The sequence below is a fragment of the Haliaeetus leucocephalus genome, unplaced genomic scaffold (assembly GCF_000737465.1).
Source record: "Haliaeetus leucocephalus isolate CR32 unplaced genomic scaffold, Haliaeetus_leucocephalus-4.0 Scaffold696, whole genome shotgun sequence".
NCBI classification, from domain to species: Eukaryota; Metazoa; Chordata; class Aves; order Accipitriformes; family Accipitridae; genus Haliaeetus; species Haliaeetus leucocephalus.
The window spans coordinates 2,006,028-2,030,490 of record NW_010973132.1 but is presented as its reverse complement, the minus strand read 5'-3'; the positions used below and the strand labels follow the sequence as shown (position 1 = coordinate 2,030,490).

At 39.3% G+C, this 24,463-nt stretch overlaps 1 protein-coding gene across 1 annotated transcript in view; it reads left to right on the top strand.

Moving 5' to 3' along the window:
- The window catches only part of RTF1 (Rtf1, Paf1/RNA polymerase II complex component, homolog (S. cerevisiae)), a 30,085-nt gene extending 6,654 nt beyond the window's left edge, over positions 1–23,431 (top strand). The window contains exons 3-18 of the mRNA XM_010580077.1: positions 5,361–5,508; positions 7,032–7,236; positions 9,375–9,489; positions 11,106–11,217; positions 12,048–12,183; positions 12,796–12,973; positions 13,888–13,970; positions 15,191–15,278; positions 15,367–15,474; positions 16,062–16,139; positions 17,350–17,471; positions 17,841–17,898; positions 18,491–18,568; positions 19,754–19,849; positions 20,137–20,248; positions 22,076–23,431. Of these exons, the coding sequence (XP_010578379.1) occupies positions 5,361–5,508; positions 7,032–7,236; positions 9,375–9,489; positions 11,106–11,217; positions 12,048–12,183; positions 12,796–12,973; positions 13,888–13,970; positions 15,191–15,278; positions 15,367–15,474; positions 16,062–16,139; positions 17,350–17,471; positions 17,841–17,898; positions 18,491–18,568; positions 19,754–19,849; positions 20,137–20,248; positions 22,076–22,182 (1,824 nt within the window). The 3' untranslated portion in view covers positions 22,183–23,431. The remainder of the gene's footprint in view (positions 1–5,360; positions 5,509–7,031; positions 7,237–9,374; positions 9,490–11,105; positions 11,218–12,047; positions 12,184–12,795; positions 12,974–13,887; positions 13,971–15,190; positions 15,279–15,366; positions 15,475–16,061; positions 16,140–17,349; positions 17,472–17,840; positions 17,899–18,490; positions 18,569–19,753; positions 19,850–20,136; positions 20,249–22,075) is intronic.
- The last annotated feature ends 1,032 nt before the right edge of the window (positions 23,432–24,463 follow it).

Below are 24,463 nucleotides of genomic sequence, written 5' to 3'. Positions count from 1 at the left end.
ATGGGTGCAATAGTAAAGCTTTCCTTAAGGAAGAGAGGCGCTGTTACTTCCCCCACCCCAAACAAAGTGCAAGTGCAAATCTGAATAGCACAGGCTAATTGTATGGAGGCTAGCATGTCCAAAGAAGTAATGTGAACCAGCTGTGGACAAAACAGGTATAAAACTTTGTCGGCATGTAGCTTCTTTAAATTGCAAACTAGCATGGGGATAACTTCTGGGGACTTGATTTATGTGGTATGAGAGTCTGCAGGAGCTCTGAAGTGGAGCAGGTTGCTCCAGAAATAGACTCATAGAGGTATTGGAATTTAATATGTGATTTTATTTAATTTTTTTCACTGAATGAACTTTTTCTTTGTACCCAGGGAGCAGTTTTTGCTGAGAACAATCCAGTCATAAGGCACTGTCTAATATGTAGAGAAGTCATTAAGCATTTGTTAGTCCAGATGATTCTTGCTGGCTGGTAATGCTAGAGCCATGCAAGGCACTTGTTGACCAAGTGTTTTACAGTTGTTGTCATCTCCAGCTGCTTGGCCCAGGCTTCCTAAAGAAAACATTGCAGGGTTTCACAGAGTTTGTTTTGATTATGGCGAGTGCTTCTTCATTGGCATTTGGTAGCTACCATCTTGATGTTTTTACTCAGCAGTTCTTGCCATTTTTCAGTACATGGACCCCTCAAAATACTTCTAGAGCAAATGTTAACTTGCACGTTAAACTGAATTTGAACCTACTATAGGTAGGCTTTTTTTCATTAGTTACCTTTCTGTGAGCTCCTTTGAGCAGTACTCAGACGATAAGGGTAGATCAAGTGTCTGGTGATATTTTGGTCCATGAAGCCATCTTTCAGGCAGTTCCTGGCAAAGCCTCTTCTGTGGCTTCAGAAAGTGTTTCCTTTATTTGCTTATCTCCTTTCCATCTTTGGTTTTGACACCTTGAGTCTCCTCTTTGTGTCCAAAATGGTCCTTTCAGTTTTCTAGTTGCTGGGCTGTTGTTATTTTGAAGGTGTTTGAGGCATCCAAATGAGAGGTACAGACAAAAGGCAGGAAACAAGGGCTTTTTATTTACTATTTAGTTTTAACAGCAGTGGTAGAGAACATTTTCATCCTTGTAGCTCTTGGAGTGCTGTCTCTAGAGTTCTCCCAGCTTTGAGAAACCCTGAAGACAGTAAATGCTGCCTTATCTTCATATCTGTGCTGCCTGCTGTTGTCTTCAGAGAGGCTGAAACTGCAGTTTGATGACTTGCCTGAAGGACTGCCTTTTGTTTTCCCTGTGTGAATGGGGGAGAAGGGATGAAAGTTTGTAGGCTGGGCTGATGTCATGTACCTTGGCGCTCTTAAGCCGTCATGTTGTCATGGCATGTAAGTTTATCTGGCCTAGGAAAGGAACACATTGGTAAGGGACCTGTTTTTCTTTGATGTCGTGGCTTGTAATTTGCCTTTTGCTTATAAAAGCCATATCCAGGAGGGAAGGATATGGCAAGGGCAGGCTGGTAATGTTGGTTGTGCATCTCTGTCCGGTTTGATGTAAAACAAACAAACAAAAAAGCAGGGAGAATACCTATTTGCAAAATAAAATCTCAGTGGATAAAGCATTTAAGTACTGTGTGAATGGAAGAAAATAACGACTATCTGAGCAGCACATGTAAAACAGTTCTACTGCATTCTGCACTCCAAGAGCTCACTTTTTTTCTCTTTTTTTTTTTTTTTCCCTCCTCGATCTCATTTAATCTCCCTCGTGCAAATATGTTCCAGGTTTGCTGAGCTGTAAATTATTTTCTTCAATCATTTTGTGTAGTTGCTTTTCTAGAAGCTGACTTCTAAATCTGACTAATTTCTAATGTGGTTTTCTTTTTTTTTTTAATTGGCAATCCATTCTGGGTACTGTGGACTTGGATTTCTTAGAATCATAGAATCATTTAAGTTGGAAAGGACCTTTAAGATCATTGAGTCCAACTGTTTCTTGGGGGAAATATGCAAGCTATTAGCACTGTGAACCTTGGAAGCAAGAGGAAAAATTGAAATGCTCTTCTGGCTAATTCCTGTGAATGAACCATAAAGCTCTGTTGTTTGGTAGTACTAAACAATAAGCAGAAAGCTGTGTTGCAGCACACTTCTGCATGGGTTTATTAACTTGCCATGTCTGGAACTGTGGAGGGTTCCAGATGGTGGCCGAGGAGGCAGCAGTGAATAGAGGGGCTGTTTAGAGGAGACATTATAGTCATGGAAAGCATGTGAGAAGTGTTGACTGTCTCTGCCTTACTGGAACATGGAAGAGGGAACGTGGAGAAGCTGCAGTAGTGGACAGATTTTGGAAAATATGGTTTTTGTTTGCTGTTTGAGATGCTGTTTGAGTTAAGGGAAAGAGAGCAAACAAATGCTTCTGACTATAACTGTTTGTGCCTTTTTACTTCATGTTACATGCAAACATGTTGCCTTTCTGATCTCTGCTGGTGTGCTAGAGTGTGAGGGAGGGGCTCAAAACTTTGGTTTGGACTGCAGGTTGCCATGCAGTTCATGGCTTTCCAGTATTGTCTTCCCCCACCCTCTGACCTGCTAATCTCTGTTATGTCTTCTGCTGTAAGAAGAAACTTGATGTTGGCTGGACTCTCTGAACAATGCAGAGTGGTCATTCAGTGTCCAAATGGCAATTGGTGGTTCCTGAGCCTGCAGAGCAATCTATGAGCCTGAAAGAGCCTTGCACTGACTACGTCCTGGTTTTGATGATTTATTTGTCCTTAAGGCTAGCTTGAAATTTTGTCTTGTGCTGTAGTGGTACCAGGAATGGCCAGGCATTCATGAGAGATTGGGGTAGCTGAATTAACCCCTGAAGCACCTGAGTTGGATGAGGAAGAATTTGGCTTTGTGACAGCACTGAAACTGGGAGGTGACAACCAGTTATAGTGACTTAAAAGACATAGAGGTCACTTGCATAAACAAAAGTGAGATGAAGTGTAATGTCCAGGGTGAAATAGAAACCAAAGCAAAATTTCCTAGATTAGGGCAGATTTTTTTTTATTACTTTTTTTTGTTCAAGAGGTTGTCACACAGCTTTCTTTTCAGTCCCATCTTCCTGGACCCAGGTTCTCTCTACATTTCCACTTGTGAGTCAAAGGCTGAGAACAGTGATCTGTAATGCATATATCTACAGCTATTAAACATTTTATTAACAACTGAGTCCTGCTGTTTTTATCTGATGTTAATTTCTTTCATCTCAGCGTGGCCTCTCAAGGTCTTGGTATAATTGTGGTGTACTGTATGGCTTTCTCTGTGCTTCTTCCTTGCTATACAGCATGCTGATACAGGGTATAGTTCTGTGTTAGCCCACTGAAAAGAAGTGTCAGAGTTCTGGGAAGGAAGCGCCTCTGCCTCCCTGGTTCAGAGGGCTCTGCTCCTCCCTGCTAAATGCACAGTTTCACTTTTTCACTGCTGGCAGTAGGTGAGCTCTTGAACAAATAGCAAAAATGCACTTTTCTGTAATACCTAGGAGATGATTCCTTAACATTGAGGTTTGAGCAGATTTGGGCAGAGTACAAGCTTGTTCTTAACTGATTACATGGGCATAATTAACCAGGAATACTATTAGGCAGCAGTATTGTAACACTGAACAAGTAAAACTTTTTAATGTGGAAGCCAATAAAGACTTGAGTGCAAGCTCAGGCTGATAAAAAGTCAGATGCTTTCTGTGCAGTTTCTAACCTACCCTATGGACCATAACAGACTGGGGTAACTGCACAGGGTATGGATTGCAGTCAGAGGCTCACTGCTAGGTTGCTGTACTTCTACCTCGGAAAAGAAAACTTCAGCCTGGCCTTTGACAGATATACTTTTGAATACACAGCTGATGCCTAAAGATGATGATGAAGCAGTTGGTAATATGGAAGGTACAAGGCTTGGTGTGAGAGTAATCAAAACCTAGGAAATTCTAAAAGTACCAGTAGATCAGGTGGTAGCTTCAAACTACTTGGTTGAGTTTCATTTAGAGTATTTGAACACCAGGGTTCTCTGAAGATGGTGCCTAATCGGGCAGAAGTCATCAGATTTGATGGAATGATTACTGCCTGCAGAGATGGACTTGATTCATCCCCAGGAAGGGATGAATGGGTGAGAAGCCTGAAGTTTGGGTGCACCTGAGGTCAAATCTCAGTTGATTTCCACCCCCACCCTGCCCCAGTTAGAGTAGTTTTGAGTGCAAGATCTCATGTATGCAAAAGAGTATTTGCTCATTTGAATTAGGAATATTTTTTTAGTCGACTGCATGCTTGAACAGATGGTGATGTGCATGAAAGATGAGAGTAATATACAGGTATGAAGAGGATAACAGTCTAAATATATATATTTAGAAAGAAACTGTCTTATCCTTGAAGCTTTTGTGCCTGGAGAATTTCTAGGAGAGGAGTAAAGTACAAAATGTTGTAAAGCCTTAAAATAATACACAGGCAATCCTTACCAGTTCTGTTCCCTTCTGGCTTTACCCAGGTAGTTGGGACAATGCAAAAATTATAATAAGAAGTTGCACTATAAGGTAAATACTAGTTCTTCTCCTAGGATTTAGGAATTTAAAGTTGCTACCTGTGTGTGTGTGGTGGTATAAGTCCTGTACTTGGAAACTGCGGTCTAATTTAACTGAAGACGTGATATTAAAAGAAAATGAAAATTAAGACTTGACATTCGATTTTTTTTGTTTTCTTTTTTTCCTGACTTCTGCAATTGTGATTTGATTCTGACTTGTGTACCTAGATGCAGGTGGTGACACTACTGTCCATGAGCAAGGACGCTATTGATTTGTTGCATAAAAATACAGATGCTGTGTACTCTTGGTAAAACTGAGATTTTGGAAAGACTGTTATGTATAATTGGTGTGCCTTCATGAAATTTAAATATGCTCTTGAATAAACTAGTTTTGGAAACACATCTGTTGCTTCTGTTTAAGAGTAGTAAACTGAAGCTAATCTTTACAAATGCAGTTGGACACCTGTTGTTTAAGGTTATTTTCCTAGGAAAATATTTTTAGTACCTCTTTTCTCCTGGCAGATATTGCAGACTCTGAAGTCTTCACTGTTTTTAAAAGGAGTGTCCTACCAACTGTTGGCTTGCACTGATAACTGATTTTTTTTTTTTTTTTTTTAGGAAAAAAACCAAAACAACTACACAACACACCACCCCCCAAAACCCATAAACCTTGTAAAATGCTTTCATTTGATAAATTTCCTATTGGCTTCCTTCCCCCCCCCCCCGTATGATTGATTTGTTGCTGTCAGGTATTGGACTGTTTCTCAGTTGTCGTTTTTACTCCAGTGTTTTGGGGGAGGGAGAAGAGAGTGATGTTCATGTCTTATGATCCCTTCTTTGGTTTTTTCCTTGCAGTGGACTGTTGGAGGTTCTAAAAACAAAAAAAAGGGAAAAGCGGGTAAGGCAGAGAAAAAAGGAGCCATGAAGAAACAGACAAACAAAGCTGCCTCTTCAGGCAGCTCGGATAAAGACAGCTCGGCTGAGAGCTCGGCACCTGAAGAGGGTAAGATAATACATGTGCAACTACTTACAGTGTAATTCCAAGTGAAGTTACCCTTTTGTGCACACTGAAGAGTAATGTTCAATGGTGATGTTAAAGACTACCTTCAAAGAGTTTTCTTTGTGTTACTGGTAGTCTGGATGACTCTTAAACTTGCCATGGTTGAAGTGCCTATAATTCAGTATAGCATTCCTGTAAGCACTCCTTTACAACCGCAACACTAAATACTGTTTCAGCTGAAGAATGTATGACATGCTTCATTACTTGACTTTCTTCTAGAAAATTCTTTTTTTCCTTCTATCATGCCCCATCTGTAGTAAGGCTAGCATTTTCTTTTATTCCTGTTGACGTATTTTCCCTTCCCAAACTTCTTGTGATGACAAAGGGAGAGGTGTAATAGTGTTGCGTGATGCAAATAGGAGCTTATCTTGCTTGCATTTGCTCTGAATTGGAATTCTTGCAAATTTATACTGACATGGAAGAATAAAAATCATTACTATAGCTTTGTTAGAAACTTTTACATGAATATTGAATCTGTTCCAATGCTGGGCAAACATCCTGTGTTCTTTCCTGGTTTTATCATGCCCATGAAGGTTTGCAGGTGGTTAGTTGTAATTTCAGTTGATACTAAAAAAACAAAGTTTAAGAAAGAATATGAAGGAGCTTCCAGTTTTAAGTGTATTAAGCACAGCAGAGACAGACTGAAGCATGAAGTGACTGAACCTGTATATATCAGGGCTTACAAATCAAGGTTTTTCAGAGTGTAAGCTTGCAACACTGGAAGTTTCCAGAAATACTGAGACCAGAATGAAAGTGAAAGAAAGAATCCTAATGTCTGCTTTTGCAATTTGGTGTAATGTAGTCAATTAGGTGAGACAATCAAAGCACTTGGACTTGGATCAATTGTAAAGGTGGTGTTACCCAATATTATTGGGGAGTCAGCTGTTCCCTAAGTCCATGTGTAACTGGGAGGGCTTGTTACGGTAATGGAGCTAGCATCACGTCCTTACCAGCCCTGAGGGTAGCGTGTTTCAACTTTATCTTTTGATGTAGCAATTCATAGTGCTGCAGTCTTCAAATGACGGAATTTTGGTTCTTCAGATTGCTATAATGAGGAGTATTGGTGGTGGTTAATAGTGGCATTTGAGGTCTGCACACACACTTACAAAGTTATGGATGTATAAGCAACTTCTCAGGAACATAAGCATATAGGCATAGAAATCTAACCTTAAGACCCTAACACACTAACCGAAAGGCCTCCTAAAATTTGCTTGTTCTACTAAGAATTTTTACTTATAACCCTCTTTGTGTTCACATGTAGTACCACTCATTTTATCGTTTTTTAGCATGCATATCTTATGGTAGTAAAGTATTTCCTCCTGTGTTTAGTTTTCATGATATGTATGCTTTTAGTATAGCAGAAGAGGAGCGTAAAATTCATTCTTGGTATCCTTTGCTAACATGCTGCAATGAAGTGGTTGGACTTTGCCTCAGCTGAATCTTGCTGCCTTGTATTTTTGTTTTAGGAGAAGTCTCTGACTCAGAAAGCAACAGCTCCTCATCTAGCTCAGATTCAGATTCTTCATCTGAAGATGAGGAATTCCATGATGGCTATGGAGAAGATCTGATGGGAGATGAAGAAGACCGAGCTCGACTGGAACAAATGACAGAAAAGGAGAGAGAACAGGAGCTGTTTAACCGGATAGAGAAGAGAGAAGTGCTAAAGAGAAGGTGAATTTTATATCTGTTGATATTTGGTAGCGAATTCATACAGGCTGTATGGAGAGTATGCTGACTGTGCTCTCATGTTTGGGGTCCAAGCATTCAGCACTACAAAGTGAATTAAGCTTCATTGTAGATTTTTTGCAGAAATCGTCCTTGTAGCTAGTTGAGAAGCACACAGCAGGAATGCTGCATGTTTTTGTAAAAGTAATTTTCTGAAAGTTTCTAAGCTGTTGAATACGCATGGTTCTGTCAGCTACTGTTGCAGCCATATTACTGCTTCACACACCAGATGCCAGACAGTCAGAAGGACTGCTTTCTCTTCCATCTTTTTTGTATTAGCTCTCACACGCTGATACTTTGGAAAAAGGCAAACAAAGTGTAAGGTGTATATGAGCTTCTGGAATTTTTCAGAAAACAATGGTGAAGCACAGAGCAGTGTTAGGGTTACCTCTATATGGGCTTGAAGCTGGTTGGGGCCCTAATAGAAGAGAGAGATATTGAAATAATGAGGAGCGGTGTTGGATATGTTGTTTTCAAGGGATCATTTGTGGATTTCTACTTTAGTTGTTGTGGTTTTGTTTATTACTGTAACACTGTCCTGTTGGGCAACTTCCTTTAGTAAAGGTATTTTTCTTCCCATGTGTCTAACAGAAAAGATTTGGGACGTGTGAGGGAAGTTTTCTCCAGTTTCTTCCCTCTTCAGTGACTTCTCTCTTTGCTCACTTGCTGAGAAATTTCTCTAGAGGACTGACATCTGTTGAGTAAATCATGTTAATATAAGCTACTGTCAGACTGTCCATTTGTCCAAGACATAGTTAAAGCACTGCCTGCCTGTCTGTGGTTTTAATACTACTTTCAGTGTCTTCTCTAGTCTGCTGCTCTCCTCAAAGGGATCAGAATGAGTGAAAGATTGGGTTTAGATCAGGTAGAAGGACACCATATTTTTTAATTTCATTCACTGTTCTGTGGTTTCTTCTTTCTCAGGCTGGAGAATACTTGATACAAACAAGCTAAACAATCTAAGCTTGAGTTACTGATTTAATCTTAAACAAGTTTGTCCTGTTCTATGTAAAGGGATTGGCAGGCAGACCTAAGGGGGCGGTGGTGGTGGGTAGTTATTTAACTTTTTGGTAAGTTGAATCTTTCAAAATGCTGTCTAGCTCTTTGTATGTACATTGTGCTGTGAGTTCACTAGGATTACAGCAGGCATTGCATGTGATAAAATGCCTGTGCCCTGTGTGTTATGCTTCATGTTAAAGGCACAAAAGGGCAATGAGCTCATCTGGCACTTCAGTATCTTGTCTACAAAATCCAAGTGTAAAGGACTGAAGAATAATGGACTATGTAATATGCATGTGGATAACACATTTTGAATTTCAGTTATTGGAAGTTAAGTAATTTTTTTTCTTCTGTTTGTCCATATGCACACTTCACTAAAGCAATGACCACATGCAGCCACATGCATGGTGCGGTGGAATCTCAGTCACAGGACAGTTACAATGAAATCACTATTATTCTGAATACAGTGGCTGAAAATAAGATTTCAGGTTGACATATTTCGTGAAGGTAGAAATGGACATGCCTAAACTGGACTGCAGAAAATGCCTGAGTCTGATTGGAATATAGCTGCTGAAGGAGGACTCACTGTGACTTCTTTGCAGTCATTCTTATACAGACTAGTGCCTGTAGAAAGGTGGAGTTTAAGCATGAAAAAGTTAGCATGATACTGGCTTTAAACAACCAAGTTTTTAGCTGTTGAGATTCAAATGGTGTGAAATAGCCAATTGTTTTTAGAGTTGGAGGCAGCATGTGATGGTCACTGCACTGGCAAAGATGAAGATGGAGTAAGGACAGATTTCTAGGGAGTAGCCATGTTGTCTCCTCAGCCATTTAGGTTAGCTGTCTGTAAGCCTGCACTTTTCTATGCTCAGCTTTTCTTCACCTTATTTTTCTTGGGGAAGGGAGGGGATGGGAATGAGGGACAGGATAGCGTTAAAGGGTTATCCATCTGAGGCAGGCAGTGGAAGTGTTCCTTTTACAGTCTTTTAACAACTTAAGCTGTGATAGCATCTGAGCAGTACTTCACTCGCTTAGGGAAAGAGCATTCTTTCACACATTCTTTTTGTTTCAATATCTGCTACTAGATTTGAAATCAAGAAGAAACTAAAAACAGCAAAAAAGAAAGAAAAGAAAGAGAAAAAGAAAAAGCAAGAGGAAGAGCAGGAGAAGAAAAAACTCACGCAGATCCAGGAATCCCAGGTAGGAAATGAAACTGTCCGTAGTAACAAACCCTTTTCCCTTGGCAACGGGAGATAGGATGCTACCTCTCTCTGCACCTAATGTTTTCCCTTAATGTCAAACAGTGTGTTAAACAGGTCAGAATTTAGTTCATTTATATGCTTATGCTATCTTTAGCCTTTCCAGTTCATTTAAAGAAATTAACATCTTTGGCCTGCTGAGGGGGTGCACTGACAACTCCTTTTAATGAGGAATGCAAAGTTGCAGCTATATCTGGAGTTGCTGTGATAGTCCTCCCATATGAGAACAGAAAAGCAACCTTTTGCAGTTCCTTTAGCCAAACTTCTGTCATTCCGTCTGAAATGTTACATATGCAGTCCTTCTTGCAAGTTTGAGAGATTGGGCCAGAAACTGCTCAGCTGTTGTCTTAATTATTTTGCATGCACATACAATGGAAAGAATGTTTAGTTTCTACTGGTAGGGGTATCAAGGAAAAGCTTGAATGCTAGGAGGAGCAGAAGTAGTTCTATAGTTTTTCCACCTCCAGTAGAAAGAGGATAATACTCTTTTTTGGGGTGAGGCCTCTGTAACTGAACTGTAGTTTCAAATGGTTAAGATCCCACCCTTAACTATTTATAGAGTCTGGGCAGATAGACTCCCAGAACGGGATGGGATTCATCTTGCCTAACTTTACCTGCCTAAGAACTAGTTGATTGTTTGCACTTGTCGTCGCCTCTGTCTTTGTGCAATGGAGGAGGACATCTCCATCTGCCAATTCACTCCATGTTATTTTCTAGTGAAATAGATGGTTAACACTTAAATTAGGTGAGATGAGTTTTCCCTTAGGCACATGTTAAGTGGAGTGAATCTCATCTCCCTACCCCTCTCAACTCCATATATGTATGTGTGTGTATATACTTGTATAGTCCATATACATAACACATAATATGTGGATGCATATACATATATGCATATATAAAAGGATCTTATGTTGAGTTCTTTTACAGTGCCTTCCAGAAATTACTTTGACTTACTTCAAATGACTGTCTCTCATGCTTATTATAGAAGCTACTTTCTGTGCTACCTGGTATTCCAGATAGACCTGTTAGAAATGGAACATATCAGAAGACTTACAACATTTAAGATTTGGATCCATATTGCAGACTTTACACACAACTTTATTTCTGCTTAAGTATTTTTTAACATAATTTTTCTCTTTGCTCCTGAATGAGAACAAGTGCCTTGATTTGGCCTTGCAGAAGGAGAAGCAAATGAGAAGAATATTCATCCAATTTTTCCTCATTACTTGTTAGTTGCAGAATTACTTCAGTTTTATTCTCTAGTCCTTTTTTTAACTTTAAGGAGGAGTTTAGAGACTAAAACTTGGTGGCAGAAATGTTGAAGTGTAAATATGTTTATTATTTTTGAAACAAAGTAGAAAAAGAAATAGGCTTCAGATTGATTTCCCTCTCCCTAGCCTCTGTAAAAATGAACTTGAAAAAAACTGGTTTCAAAATGGAGTTTGTTAGTAGTTTCTATTTGAGAAGTTTTCAAAGTGTGCAAACAATCTTTGTTTTAATGAGTTTCAATTTATGGATTGCACTTGGTGTTGAGGGACTTTCTGTGCATGTTTTTAGGTCATGTCACATAACAAAGAGCGGCGATCAAAGCGGGATGAGAAGCTAGACAAGAAGTCTCAGGCAATGGAGGAGCTGAAAGCAGAAAGAGAGAAAAGGAAGAACAGAACAGGTATGAAAGCGTGTTGCTATTGCTGCAATTTCTGAGGCCTTATTACAGCTTTCTGAAAGTGCTACTTCCTGTTTCTAATTAATGCAACAATCTTACACCTTGGAGTGAATGAATTCCATGTCTGTGTTTTCCTTGGTCTTTTGCCTGACATGACCACCTAGGGTATTGTTTAGCATCACTGATGCTGTATTCCTCCCTCCCACCCCTCCCTGGAATGGTCTGAAAAGAAAGGAAACTTTCATTGCAGTCCATTGAATGGCACTTAGTAATGTTTAGTTCAGGTATTTGAATTGGTCACTTTAGATTCTGTTATTTAATTTCTGATTCATCCAAACAATATTTATTGTTCTTGTGCTACCTTGTCTGCATTTGCTTGTTTCTTCGCTGGCACATCGTCTTGTGTCTCTTGCTGCAGACTTTTGATGGAACCCTTTTTGTTACTCTACTGGGTTTTATTGTGGTCCTCTCCAAAAATGAGGGGTTTTTGTCTTGCAAAATACCAGTGAGTTGTCTGATCATAATAGTTTTATCTTGTATATCCAGTTGTTATGCCCATCTTGTATTGCTATGTGTAAACAAGTTGGGAGACTGATAAGTACAACTGAGATTTAAGATGCCTTTAAATACTTTGATTTCTCTTTGAATGTAGACAGTGAAGTGCTTAGCTTACTAGTGGGTTTGAACATGTGGCACTTGTATCCAGCGTAAAATTAATAGCTATCTGTTTTGTTTTGGTTTTTTTTTAAACAATAAGCTTCCTGTTAGAGCTCAAACTTTTCATGAAAAATTTACAGCTTGTTTTTCCTTGTTTTCTGTCCTTGTTCCTCCAGCTGAATTGCTTGCAAAAAAACAGCCATTAAAAACTAGTGAAGTATACTCTGATGATGAAGAGGAGGAGGAGGATGATAAGTCTAGTGAGAAAAGTGATCGCTCATCCAGATCCTCATCCTCTGATGAAGAGGAAGAGTAAGTAGTGAACACTGGACTATGATTACTTGTAAGTGTGTGTTCAAAAACAGAGATCCACTTTATGTAGACACGTGCTGGTTTAGAGGATTGTTTGGGGGCATTTCAGTGTCTCTAAAGTGGTTTTGCCTCTGGGCACACTTGCATTGCTCAGATTTGAGTCCTTGGCTTCTATATCATGGTGTATGCGACTGATTTACCTTGGATGGGTTTGCAACTTCAGTTCCCTGCTGTTACCTTTAGCCCCATTTACACTGTTGTTTATAGATTTGTTTAGTCCTGCAGTTTAGCAGCTGCAGAACCTTAGCACATTAGCAGGGCAGAGAGGTGTGCTGGCTTATCTTAAAGCATTGGCCTATAAACTGCCCTGGTGTGTGAGTCGTTCTGCTTTGTGGTGGCAGGGGCAGTGGGTAACAAGTCTGGGACTTTGCGTTTAGACTTTCTCATGAATGCTAAATTCGCATATCTACAGTCAGCTAGCGTGTGATGAATCATTCCTTTTACTAGTAATTTAAATAGTTAGCACTCATGCTGCACCTTGCTCAGGACCCCTTTTTTGGTGATTATGTCTCTACTTTTTTTCTTTATTCCTTCTCACCTTCCCCAAATCAGGAAAGAAGAAATTCCTCCTAAGTCCCAGCCAGTGTCCTTGCCTGAAGAACTGAACCGAGTACGGTTATCACGACACAAGCTGGAACGCTGGTGTCATATGCCCTTCTTTGCTAAGACAGTCACTGGCTGCTTTGTCCGTATTGGCATTGGAAATCACAACAGCAAACCTGTTTATCGGGTGAGTTTAGCTCTAAGGGGTTTAGTTCTTTTTATAGTGCTGTAATGTAATATTTGCAGCTTCTCAGGTACCTGTGATTGTTTGAGTGTTAATACAAAAAGATTGCTTATAACCAGAAAAGGTAATTGCTGCCAAAGAGGTGGAGGAGACCGGTTTAAAAATAAATAAATCTATGGGACCAGCTAGGTGAAGAGATACATTTAGTGAGAGAGAGGGAGCACTCACAAAGCCTGTTCTTCCAGCTTTGGTTCATACTGTCTTGTCTCATCATTTGTATTGCAAACTAGAGTTCAGGACTCTGCTTTGACCAAGTAAGGATGAGTAACATTCACTCCTAATTTCTGGGAATGTTCCCAAGTTATTGCGTGGTCTCGGTTCTTTTTTTACAAAGTGTTTCTTCTAATACATCAGTGTGCCTCAGAAGAGAATGTGATTGAGAACACAGTTTTGGTTTTCTGTTTCATTGCTGTAACTGTACAGTCATGGGATGCAATAATATTCTCTAAAATTGCATTAAAAAGGTTCCCAGAGGGGCTGTGTTCAGTATGTGAGCAGCACTGGTGTATTTCATTTGGGACATACGTTAACCCAAACCAGCATTAACTGAAAAGTCAATAGGAAAAGTAGGAAAGTGTACACCATTTGGTCAGGAAGGCAGAACTGAGAAGATACAAAAGCTGCATCAAGCATTCAGATGGTATAATTTGTCAACTCAAAGGTGATGCATGAAGCAACTAATTCAGTACCTGATAACATACACTGAAGAGTCTTACTTTCCTTGATCTAGTTAGAATTGTTAGTTATATTAAAGTTTTAGATCTCCCACGAAAAGGCTTGAATATCCAGATATATTCCAGGAACACAGAAGTCCCCTCTTGCATCCTTCCTCTTGTGTATTTTACTGTGTGATATAGGTTGCTGAAATAACCGGTGTGGTAGAGACTGCAAAGGTTTACCAGCTTGGTGGTACCCGGACAAACAAAGGACTACAGTTGCGGTAAGATACCAAAGTCATCCTCATCAGCTCATGAACTGGTGTCCTTTTCGTAGCAAATAATGTTCTGTATGTGGTTTGGAGATGAGAGCTAAAAAGCAGACTGGGACTTGCCATGCCGCTTACTGCTAGAATGTTGGGGTTGGGTTTTTTGGGTTTTTTTTCCCCTTGGCATAATGGAAATCGTAAAAAATCTCATGCAGGGACTTGTGATTGTGTTGACATCTGAGCAATTCACTTGCCTTAGTAACCCATGGATGTTTGTATATGCCTCCTGAGTTTTGCAATACTCTTTTATATCTTTTCTCCACAGTTGTTGTAATCAGATGTTAGAAATATGTATCATTTAAAGGCATACATGGTTGGGTCTAGCATATGTATTACAACATAAAATGGTACTTTGGAGGGAAGCAGCTGAATGTAGCATTGGATTTCTCAGTTTTTCTTATGGCCCTTATAAGTATCATGAGGTGAGGTTAACAGTTACAATACAAAACATCCTAGTGAGATAGGACAAGAAGACATTAACCATTTGGGAGAAACGGGAAGGCATGTGGAGAATGCACATGGATGCAAGTGTGGAGTAAAAAAAAAAAATTTATCTAAATCCATTGTGACATTCAATAACTTCTTAGGCTGCCTCAGGAGAGAGCTCCATGCTTTGAGTGAAATTTACACCATGGAAACTAATTTTAGTATTGGCTAGTAGCAGCACAGTAGTTTAGCTGGTAGTGCCAAAGGTAGTGCTCCACAGAAAATGTTTATGGATTTCTGGCTTTTGACTGGCCAACGAATGAAAAATTAGGTAGTGGTTGGCTCCAGCATTGTATAATTCAGTACTGCTGAAAGGTTACTTCTATTGGTCCAAACATGAAGGAGCTCTGTGTTTCTGAAGATCATGCCATGGGTCACTGAATAGGGTATGTAAGGCTTAGGTGTGAGAGAGGTCTGTTTCCGTTTCCTCCTGAGGGTTTTACTGTCACAACCGAGCGACTGTTTTCTGCAGACTCATCGTCTAGTATTCCTTTGCATTACTACTAATAGCTGATGTAGGCTCCTGAACTGTGGCTGACTGGACTGAAGTTAGGAATAGATAGCATGCGAGCCACAAGAGTAGCCTTACGTGTCTGGTTTTGGGCTTCTTGAATCAGTTTACACCTATAGATCCAAGATCATAGCTCTGTACCATCAGAGAGGGATGTTGTTACACTTTCTTGTTGCAGGCATGGCAGTGATTCACGTGTGTTTCGCTTGGAGTTTGTCTCAAATCAGGAATTCACTGAAAGTGAGTTTATGAAGTGGAAGGAAGCGGTAAGTTTGCCAGACTTTAGTTTCTTCTTAGCAGCCTTCTGCCAAGGATCCTTTAAGTGGAAAGTAACCTCTTTGTCCTTGTGTTTAGATGTTCTCTGCTGGGATGCAGCTACCCACGCTAGATGAGATAAACAAGAAGGAAGTGTCCATCAAAGAAGCCCTCAACTACAAGTTTAATGACCAGGACATTGAGGAGGTAAACAGTGTGTTGTAGTAAGGCTGTGGCAGTGCTTAAAGGTGGCAGGAACTCATGGAGTAGAGCACTAGCTGTTACAAAGCAAAATGATCATGGTATTTGCTTCCTAAGAAGAAAATAAAAGGCTCAAAATCAAGTTGAATAACTGGATAGAGTAGCTTGGTGATCCAGCTGTTGAGTGCTCACTCCTGGTTTACTTCATCCTTTGTGCCCTGTTACCTCCTCTTGAGCTTGTGTTGCAGAGCTCTGAATGCCTAGCCTGAGTATGGTAACTTGGTTCTCAAGTTCTGAAAAGCTAACAGTATCATGATAGATGCATTTATCACAGTTTCTGCAGTTTAATACTTGCTCAATACTGACCAAATGTGATAAGCATCAGATTTTTGTAGGTCATAAGTGAGGGGAATGGAGCTGTAACTCATTACCAAGTCACAAATTAAAAAATGCAGCAGAGAAAGAGCATGAGTAAAATTCTGTGGTAGTAGGTACATTTCTTAGGTGATATTGATCTGTTGCTTCTAGTGTCCAAGTATTGAAATAGACATTTCATATTTGCATATTCTTGCTGTTTCCTCTGCATCTTACAGATTGTGAAAGAGAAGGAAAGGTTCAGAAAAGCACCTCCAAATTATGCTATGAAGAAAACTCAGCTGTTAAAGGAGAAGGTGAGAGATGAGATGATGCCTGCAAGCTTAATGCAGTCTTTGATTTTGAAGAACTGGAGCTCATCTGGATTTTGGTGGTAGTCAGCAGTAAGGCTGACTTTAACTATGCAGCTAAAAGGTGGATCTCGAGGTTCATTGCTGGGTTCAGAACACTTGGAACCCAGTTAAAGCGATTGCATTCTTTTTCTAAGGGCAATTGCCAACAATTGTAGCTGTCTCTTTTTGTGTCCTTTAAACAAGAAGGTCCTAAGCTGTTCTGCTTTAGAAACTCTTAACTCTTTTTCTTTTTTTCCTTTTTTTTTTTTTCTTTCAGAATACCCCATAATAATATTTGAAAGTTAATTTCCTATACTTTTTAAGATAGGAAAAGTAAAAGTTGTATTAAATTGTCTTTTACTCAGGGGTGAGTGAATTGTCACTTTATGGCCATTAATTTATATTGAATAGAATAGATTGCTGAAAGATTTACTTGCCACTGAACTGTTTTACATGTAGACCTCCTGGAATAGACCTAACAGTGCTGAGAAGCCAAAGCTGAGAAGTCAAGAAAACAATCTTAAGTATCTCTGAAGATAAAGATAGATATAACACATTTTGTTTGGTTTTATTTGTGCAGTCCTTTTTCAAGACATTCATGCTTCACATATAGTAAAAACAAAGAGTTTGTATTAATCTTTAGTTATACATTCTTTGGCTTAACTGTATTGTTTGCTCACCATTTTACTATGAATGAACACGTAAATTGTTAGTTTTCCTTTGCAGAACGGTGCAATTGCTTTTTATTGTCACCAGGTGGCATGATAAGCTACTGTTGTTGGTCTGGGACTCTCCAACTCCCTGAAATAAGTGGCAACTGACAGTTGCAGAAATAATCATTCTTTTCTGAGCTGGTAAATAGTGATATTAGATTTTAATCAAACCTGTAACTTAAATCATCTAACTGACTTGCCCTTCTCGTGCTGGGAGTAGTGTTCCTACGTCTTCCTTAGTTTAAGGGCTTTCAAAGGTTTTCAGGGTTCTTCAGAGTAAGAAGTCCTGTTTTGCCTTGAGCTGTAAGGAGAGTTTAGCTCTTTGTTGTATTCTTACCATGCGGGGTAGAACATTTGCAACTGGAATAGGGTTAGCTGGCTGATTCATGGGTGTATCCCTTGTTTCTCTGACTAGCTCTGTGGTAGAGAGTAGTGCCTAATGAGTTACTGTTTGGTTGAAGGCTATGGCTGAGGACTTGGGGGACCAAGATAAGGCCAAACAGATTCAAGATCAGCTTAATGAACTTGAAGAGAGAGCAGAGGCCCTGGATCGTCAACGAACAAAAAACATTTCTGCAATCAGGTAAGAAGCAGATATTTTCTTTCTTAAATAGCATCAATCAAAATATATGGAGGAGAGAAACTAAAGCAGTAGTGAATTAACTGCAGGATTTTGTCTTTCCTGTACAATATATTCATGAAATGTGTATCATGATGGCTCTGTTGGCATTTGCCTATCTTCACTTCCTTGTATCTGTCATTCAGTTAAAACTGTCAAAAATATAAATTCTCTTCCACTCACCCCAGGTAGCTGTTGTGTTGCAGTAAGAGTAATTTATGATCCGGATGAAGCTGCAAGAATGCTGTCAGGCATTTTGTTGTGTAGGAATTGATAAATGATGATCACTTTCTTTTTCTTTCCCCCACCCTCCTTTTTTTTTCCTTTCTGCAGTTACATCAACCAGAGAAATAGAGAGTGGAATATCGTTGAGTCTGAGAAGGCTCTTGTGGTAAATAGTGCTGAATTAATACTTCTGTACAAGTAGACATGAAATGATGCAAAGGGGGATAATTGCATGGTGAAGTTACTCAGTTTTTTTAATGATCTACTCAATTTTTTTAATGATCTATAAAATCTTTCATATAGGCAGATTACATGATTTTAAAGCAGATTGCTTTATCCTTTTGATCAACTCGATTATCAGCAGATTACTGACTGTAATAGTGGCTTAGTGCATTTTGTGTGGGAAAGAAATCAGAAAGGAGACTTCAGAGAATAAAATAGTAAAGGAAATATTCAATTCCATGCAGTGACACTTCTATTAAGAGAAAGTTAAGCTTGTTAACAAATGGTTAAGCCTTAACTAGCCTGAGAGTTGTGCATGTATTTTCTGTGTTATATTCAGTAAGGACTTTTGACCTGTGAAGCATAGGACTGTGGGTGTGTCAAAAGCTTTCTAATCTGTAATGCTGTTCGTGGTTTTCCTCTGATCTTGTTATTATATATAGCTGATGAGTACTTGCATGGACAGGGTGCTGTGGGAGGATTTATAAGGGTGCAAGTAGCTAACTCTGCAAAACCACGTGCTTTTTCTTCTTCAGGCTGAAAGTCACAGCATGAAAAACCAACAAATGGACCCCTTTACTAGGCGGCAGTGCAAGCCCACAATAGTGTCTAATGTGAGTGTAATACTTAAGTTCAGTTGTGGCAATTTGCAGAGAAACAGAAACCAACATAATGCAGACAGTAGGAAAGAAAATGTTGTTTGTATTAATTCCCAGTTGTGCCATATGCTATTAATGTTCCAGATGCCAGGGTGAGATGCAATTGAGTGAGATCCTGGACTCGCTATCCCAAAAGAAGGAAAAAGCAGTTTGTTTTTTTGTTTTTGTTTTAATTTTTTTTAATGCAAAATGTGAAGGACATAAGTGATGTGGGTATATGTACCTGGAGAAGCAACTGTGGTTTAGACTTCTGTGGTGAGTTCTTTTATGTAGAATTACTCGGATTTAGTTAGCTCTGGGAAAACAGTTTGCTGTAGGTGTGAGTTTCACTTCGAATTAGTTGACATTTTCCTGAAAGATCTGTGAAAGGCGAGAGAAGACCAGACACTTTGGGCCTGTGATGGATAAAGTAGTTTAACACAAACGTCCCCCATGATACTGTGGCAAAACCTGCTACTACAGTCCCTAGCTATATAAATGATAGATAGCAAGGTGATCAGCTCCTACTTCTAAGTAATCTGGCTTTGTTGAGGCCTGTTCTGGAATAGTATACGGTTCTAGTATCAGTACTTAAAAAAACCTGGTCAGGTTGGCTCTCATGAGTCTCCACAAACTGGGAAGGGAATAGAAAAGGAATTTTATTGCAAGGCTTGAATTAAATAATTATTTCTGAAATAATTCCTTATTAGCAAAGAATCATAACTGAATAGCTTTATTATGGTAGACACATTATATTGTGTAAAGAAAATAGTCCTCTAAAGATCTCTTCTCTCTAGTAGAGTGTTTCAGCCAGAACTGTAAGCTGAAATCAAATACATCTAATAATAGTGTTAAGACTAGTCATGGGAGCAAACCATATCAACAGGAAATGTATTTCTCATTTTCTCAAAGAAAGACTTTCTGAAGGATAACTTTTAGTTTGTTATTGTCAGATCCATTATTACACAGGTATCAGGATGATTTCAGTTGTCTCTGAGATTCTGAAGATTGGGCTAACTTACCTACAGCCTCTTATGGTTTTAGATTCATGGATATGAGCGCTGTTTTAACAAAATGACAGTATAGTTTTCACCCATTTAAATAGTGATTTTTTTTTTCCTTCTTTCTTTTCTTTTTTATTTTTCTTTTTCCCCTCTGTAGTCCAGAGATCCTGCTGTCCAAGCTGCCATCCTTGCCCAACTAAATGCAAAATACGGGTCTGGTGTATTACCAGATGCTCCAAAGGACATGAGTAAGGCAAGTTTCCATTTCTGTCTCTGTTATGTTCTTCCCACTGTCACCGTTTTGTTCTAGAAGCTTATGACTAATAGTAGATGTGCATGCTTCAGTTCTAGAAATAGGTATCCTGTAGAGGATTATCATAGAAAAGAAACAGCTTTTTCTTAGGGAAAGAAAATTAAGTTTCTCTAGCAGTATGAAAGCTAAACTAAGTATGTTTGTGACAGAAGTGGGGAAAAAGCATTTTTATCTCTGTTTATCTGGACAGATAAGAGTTGGAGACTTACCCATAGTTTTTATTTCAGGGTCAAGGGAAGGATAAAGATGTGAACTCTAAATCAGCCAGTGACCTCTCAGAAGATCTTTTCAAAGTGCATGACTTTGATGTAAAGATTGATCTTCAGGTTCCCAGTTCAGGTAGGTGTTCCAGCTGAGTTTGGGGATGTGATTGTCCAGCTCATTATGGTAGAGCTCACTTCTTCAGAATAGTTCTTTCAAAATCATTGGTGGGCTTTTGAAAATGGGAGCAAGGACTCCATGTTTGTTGTCTTGGCAAGCATCTAGAACTGAGGAGGAAGGGATGTGTGCTAGTGACATACATTGAGAAAACAAGAACAACTGTGTTGTGTTAAACCGAAAGCCTGTGTATCCCCATATCCTTGCTCCAAACGCCTATGGAGGAAAGGATGTAATGAGTGTTTTCTGAAGTAGTCTACAGACTTGCATAATCTTTGGAGAACAGACAAGAGTGTTGTATTTAATAAGCCTTGATATCTACTTTGGTACTTACTTGGTTAATTTGTCTTATCACTTTTGAGGACAGATAAGCTTTGGGCGTCTGTGATGTCCTGTTCCATAATCTGTGTACATACTATGTGGATAAAGTATTTCTATTTGATTTTGAACCTGCTGCTTTACCAAGTTGCTGCTCCCTAACTTTGGTATTGCAGATGGTATTGAACCAAAATTTTAGGGGAACCAAAACTGTGCAGGGAGTGAAGGTATGCTTATAGACACAAACTTGCTGAAGCTTTGTCTTTGTGATCTTGACTTTGAGAGCCTGAGATGTGTGGCAAGAACAGTTTAGTGTCATAGAATCATTTAGGTTGAAAAAGACCCTTAAGATCCTCGAGTCCAACTACACTGCCAAGTCCACCGCTAAGCCATGTCCCTAAGCACCACGTCTACACATCTTTTAAATGTCTCCAGGGCTGGTGACTCAACCACTTCCCTAGGCAGCCTGTTCCAATGCTTGACAAACCTTTTGGTGAAGAAATTTTTCCTAATACCCAATGTAAACCTCCCCTGGGGCAATTTGAGGCCATTTCCTCTGGTCCTATCGAGCTGTTTTCCAGTGGTGGGAAAGCATGGGAGTATACCAGTGCAATTTGACTCACAAGGCTCATTTTTTATTGCATTACTGGAAGGATTAGCACTGAAGTTTCTTGGAGGACAACAATTTAAGGAGTACTATAAGAATGCACAAAGACTTAAAACCTTGCCAAGAAGGGAAAGTAGGAGAGGTTGTCTTTCCAAACTAGGTCAAGATTGGAACGCTGTACCTAAGACTACAGAATGAGGTAGGATGCCAAGAACAGGAGACTTCCTGAAGCAGTTAGTGAGAGTTACAAACTTCAGAAAGTTAGCAAGCAGATGAAGGTTAGGCACTAAAGGACACTGAAAACCAGGAAGGAGACTAAAAAGAGAAGGATGAGAGAGACACAATATAGGTAGAGGTTTAAGTATGGCTGTTCTGGTTTTTTTTTTCCTCAGACAGAACACCATTTTGGCATCTTGCTTTGTGCAGTCTCCTTTCTTAAAAGAAGAACCTGGGGATTGGTTAAAATGTGTATTGTAGGTATGGATAGGAAGTTTGACTTCTGTCCACTTATTATCTGTCTCTTTGTGCTTGCTATTCTCATGGGGTAATGATTTATCAAAGATCCCAGAACTGAGCCTGCAGGCTCTGTTTACATTGTGATTTCAGCATGCTATAGAGTAGTTTTCTTAAGAAATGAAAGTATACTTACCGGCAGAAAGCTGAATTAACAAACAGTCAAAATAGCACATGCTTTATCCATGAAGATAAGCTACCAGATACTGCCTGTATTAACTGCAGTTCTAACCTGATATATACTAGAGAAGCCAAACGTGATTCTGTGGTGAAGCTGTCAGTAAAAGCAACAAGTAAAAATCTGTAGTTTTCAGGTATTTCGGTCCTCACTGTTTTCTTATCCCCAACAGAATCTAAGGCACTGGCCATCACCTCCAAGGCTCCACCAGCAAAAGATGGTGCCCCTCGGCGATCATTGAACTTGGAGGACTACAAAAAGAGGCGGGGGCTTATTTGAGCATGCCCACTCTGCTGCTTCTGATCCTGCATGCTCCATGACGATGTCCTACCTTTTCTTCCTCCCTTTTCAGTTCTCCCTTCTGGGTTGGAGCAGCAATGGAGCTGGGAAGAGACTCTTTAAAACTGCCAGTCATCTGTAACATAAACCATTCAACTATTTACTGTATAGACCTCCCTTCTTGCCCTTTCCTCCTGCCCCCCTCACAAATGTGGATCTGTGCTATTTGGGGTTTTCCCATTTCTTTTAGTTTGAGTTTTGTTTTTATTTTGTTGATGCAGCTCGTTGGTCCACTCTGTGTTCAGTATTAGCCTGAGGTCTGGATTTCCGTAGGAATCTCATGGTGGTCGCAGAATCGGCACTTGGTGATCTCCCCTTACATACCACCACAGGCATGGTGAATAAACATTGGCGCAAGACCTTTGTGGCTGGAAGGTCATCTGCACTTTCTTCCTCTTTTTCTTCCTCCTTCATCCTAGCTTTGGAGAAGGGAATCTTCAAAAACTGGCTTAGGTTCAAAGTGTAAATTTTTTTGGGAGGGTTGTGTGACTTTTTTTCAGGTGTTTTTTATCATTTTTAAGCTGCAGTACTATTTGTATCCGTCTGTCACAGTTCTTTACGGCTGTTTTGAATTTCTACCAGCTGTACTTGAGCATCTGAAATTGCAAGAAAGAAACTCATTAAATGTGATTCTTCTTACTAAAACGGCTTGGCTGGTATAGCTGTTTAACTTGATGTTCCCTTTTTTACTTACACTTAACTGATGAGAGAGAGGTACACAGCTCTTGACGTGGGACTTATCATCCATAGTACATCCGGAGTCTCCAGCTGTAACTGAGTGGAGTAGCTTTTTCTGGGATGGCCCTGGGGTGCTCATTGGTTGGGCTTTAATTTCTTCTCCAAGCCTCCAATATTACATACTTTTTAAGTCATTGTGTCTTCACTGGGCTCCAGCTCACTTTGTTCTTGCTTTGTGAACCATTTAAACGGGGCTTCTATAAACAAACAAAAAATATTAATAATTAAAAAAAAATCACTTTGTGTGGAAGGGGAAGGACACATTAAGGACATAGAAAGGTCAGTGGGTAATGTATGAGAGGTAGCTGATGCACATTTTTCCATATATAAACTGGTACAAGTGGAGTGCAACACTAGCACAAGAATTGTATGGCTTTATGGAATATTTGACTGGACACAAGGTGACAGCTAAATTATCACTCAGGTGTAAAAAAAAAAAAAAAAAATCAAAGTGTAAATATAAGTGACATTTAACAAAGAACTTTTCCAAACAAGATACAACTGAATATATGGAGCTAAGAACTAAATTAAAAGAGAATTAGAAGTCTAAAAGGTTAGAGGCCCTCGTTCAGGTAAGCGTGCAAGCACGTGTTTGTTCCTACTCAGTCCAGTACGTATATAACTTAAGCACTGAACTGGATAGGAATGTTTCTGGGGGACCCTGAAGAGGGAAAATGCTGATGCTCTTCTTGTGTCAGAGCATTACTGTTTTTCTGAAATCATACACTGGTTACCTTTTAAACCTGTGTTTGATGCTTTCTTGTTGGATTCTTAATGCAACTTTAATCTAGTTCTTATTTAACTTTCTCTTCCTTTTTTTAACAGTAGCTTTAAAGAAACATCATGTAATTGTGTGCAGATTGATACTGTGTATAAAAAGAAAATCAACCTATGAAGCAGCTCTTATCTACCGTGTAAACAAATAATTAGAAATCCTTCAATACTTATTTACTGAATAGTCCATAGTTCTAGGACACATGTGGGTTATTCTGTAAATATGTAATCATAGTGTGCTTTATTTGATGGCCTATTTTAGCAGCTTCTCTGGAGTTGTAGTAGGCTCTCACGTATGTGTACTTTTAACTTTTTAAGAGTGGATTTATGGAATCTACCATGATAACTTCATAGGAGACATCGTGATTCACTGTGTAGATAATGCATATGATATGATTTTGTTTTTTTCAACAGCTTCAATTATGTTACAGATTTGTAATAAAAAAATCTAAACTTATTTTGCAATAGCCAGTTTTCAAAATAATCACTCTCCAATGCTTTGCAGAAATAATTGCCAAATAAAGTGATTCAGGAACTGGTTTTTCCACAGAAATGCCTCAGAGCTCTGAGGCACAGTGACAAGTGGTCTCTAAAGGTAAAGTTAACTCAAATTCAGTATTTTTAATATGCTTGCCCTTGATGTATTGGTTTTAGATAACTTCTACATTTGGTAACACAAGAATAGTCTGTACTACAGCCAAAACGTCAA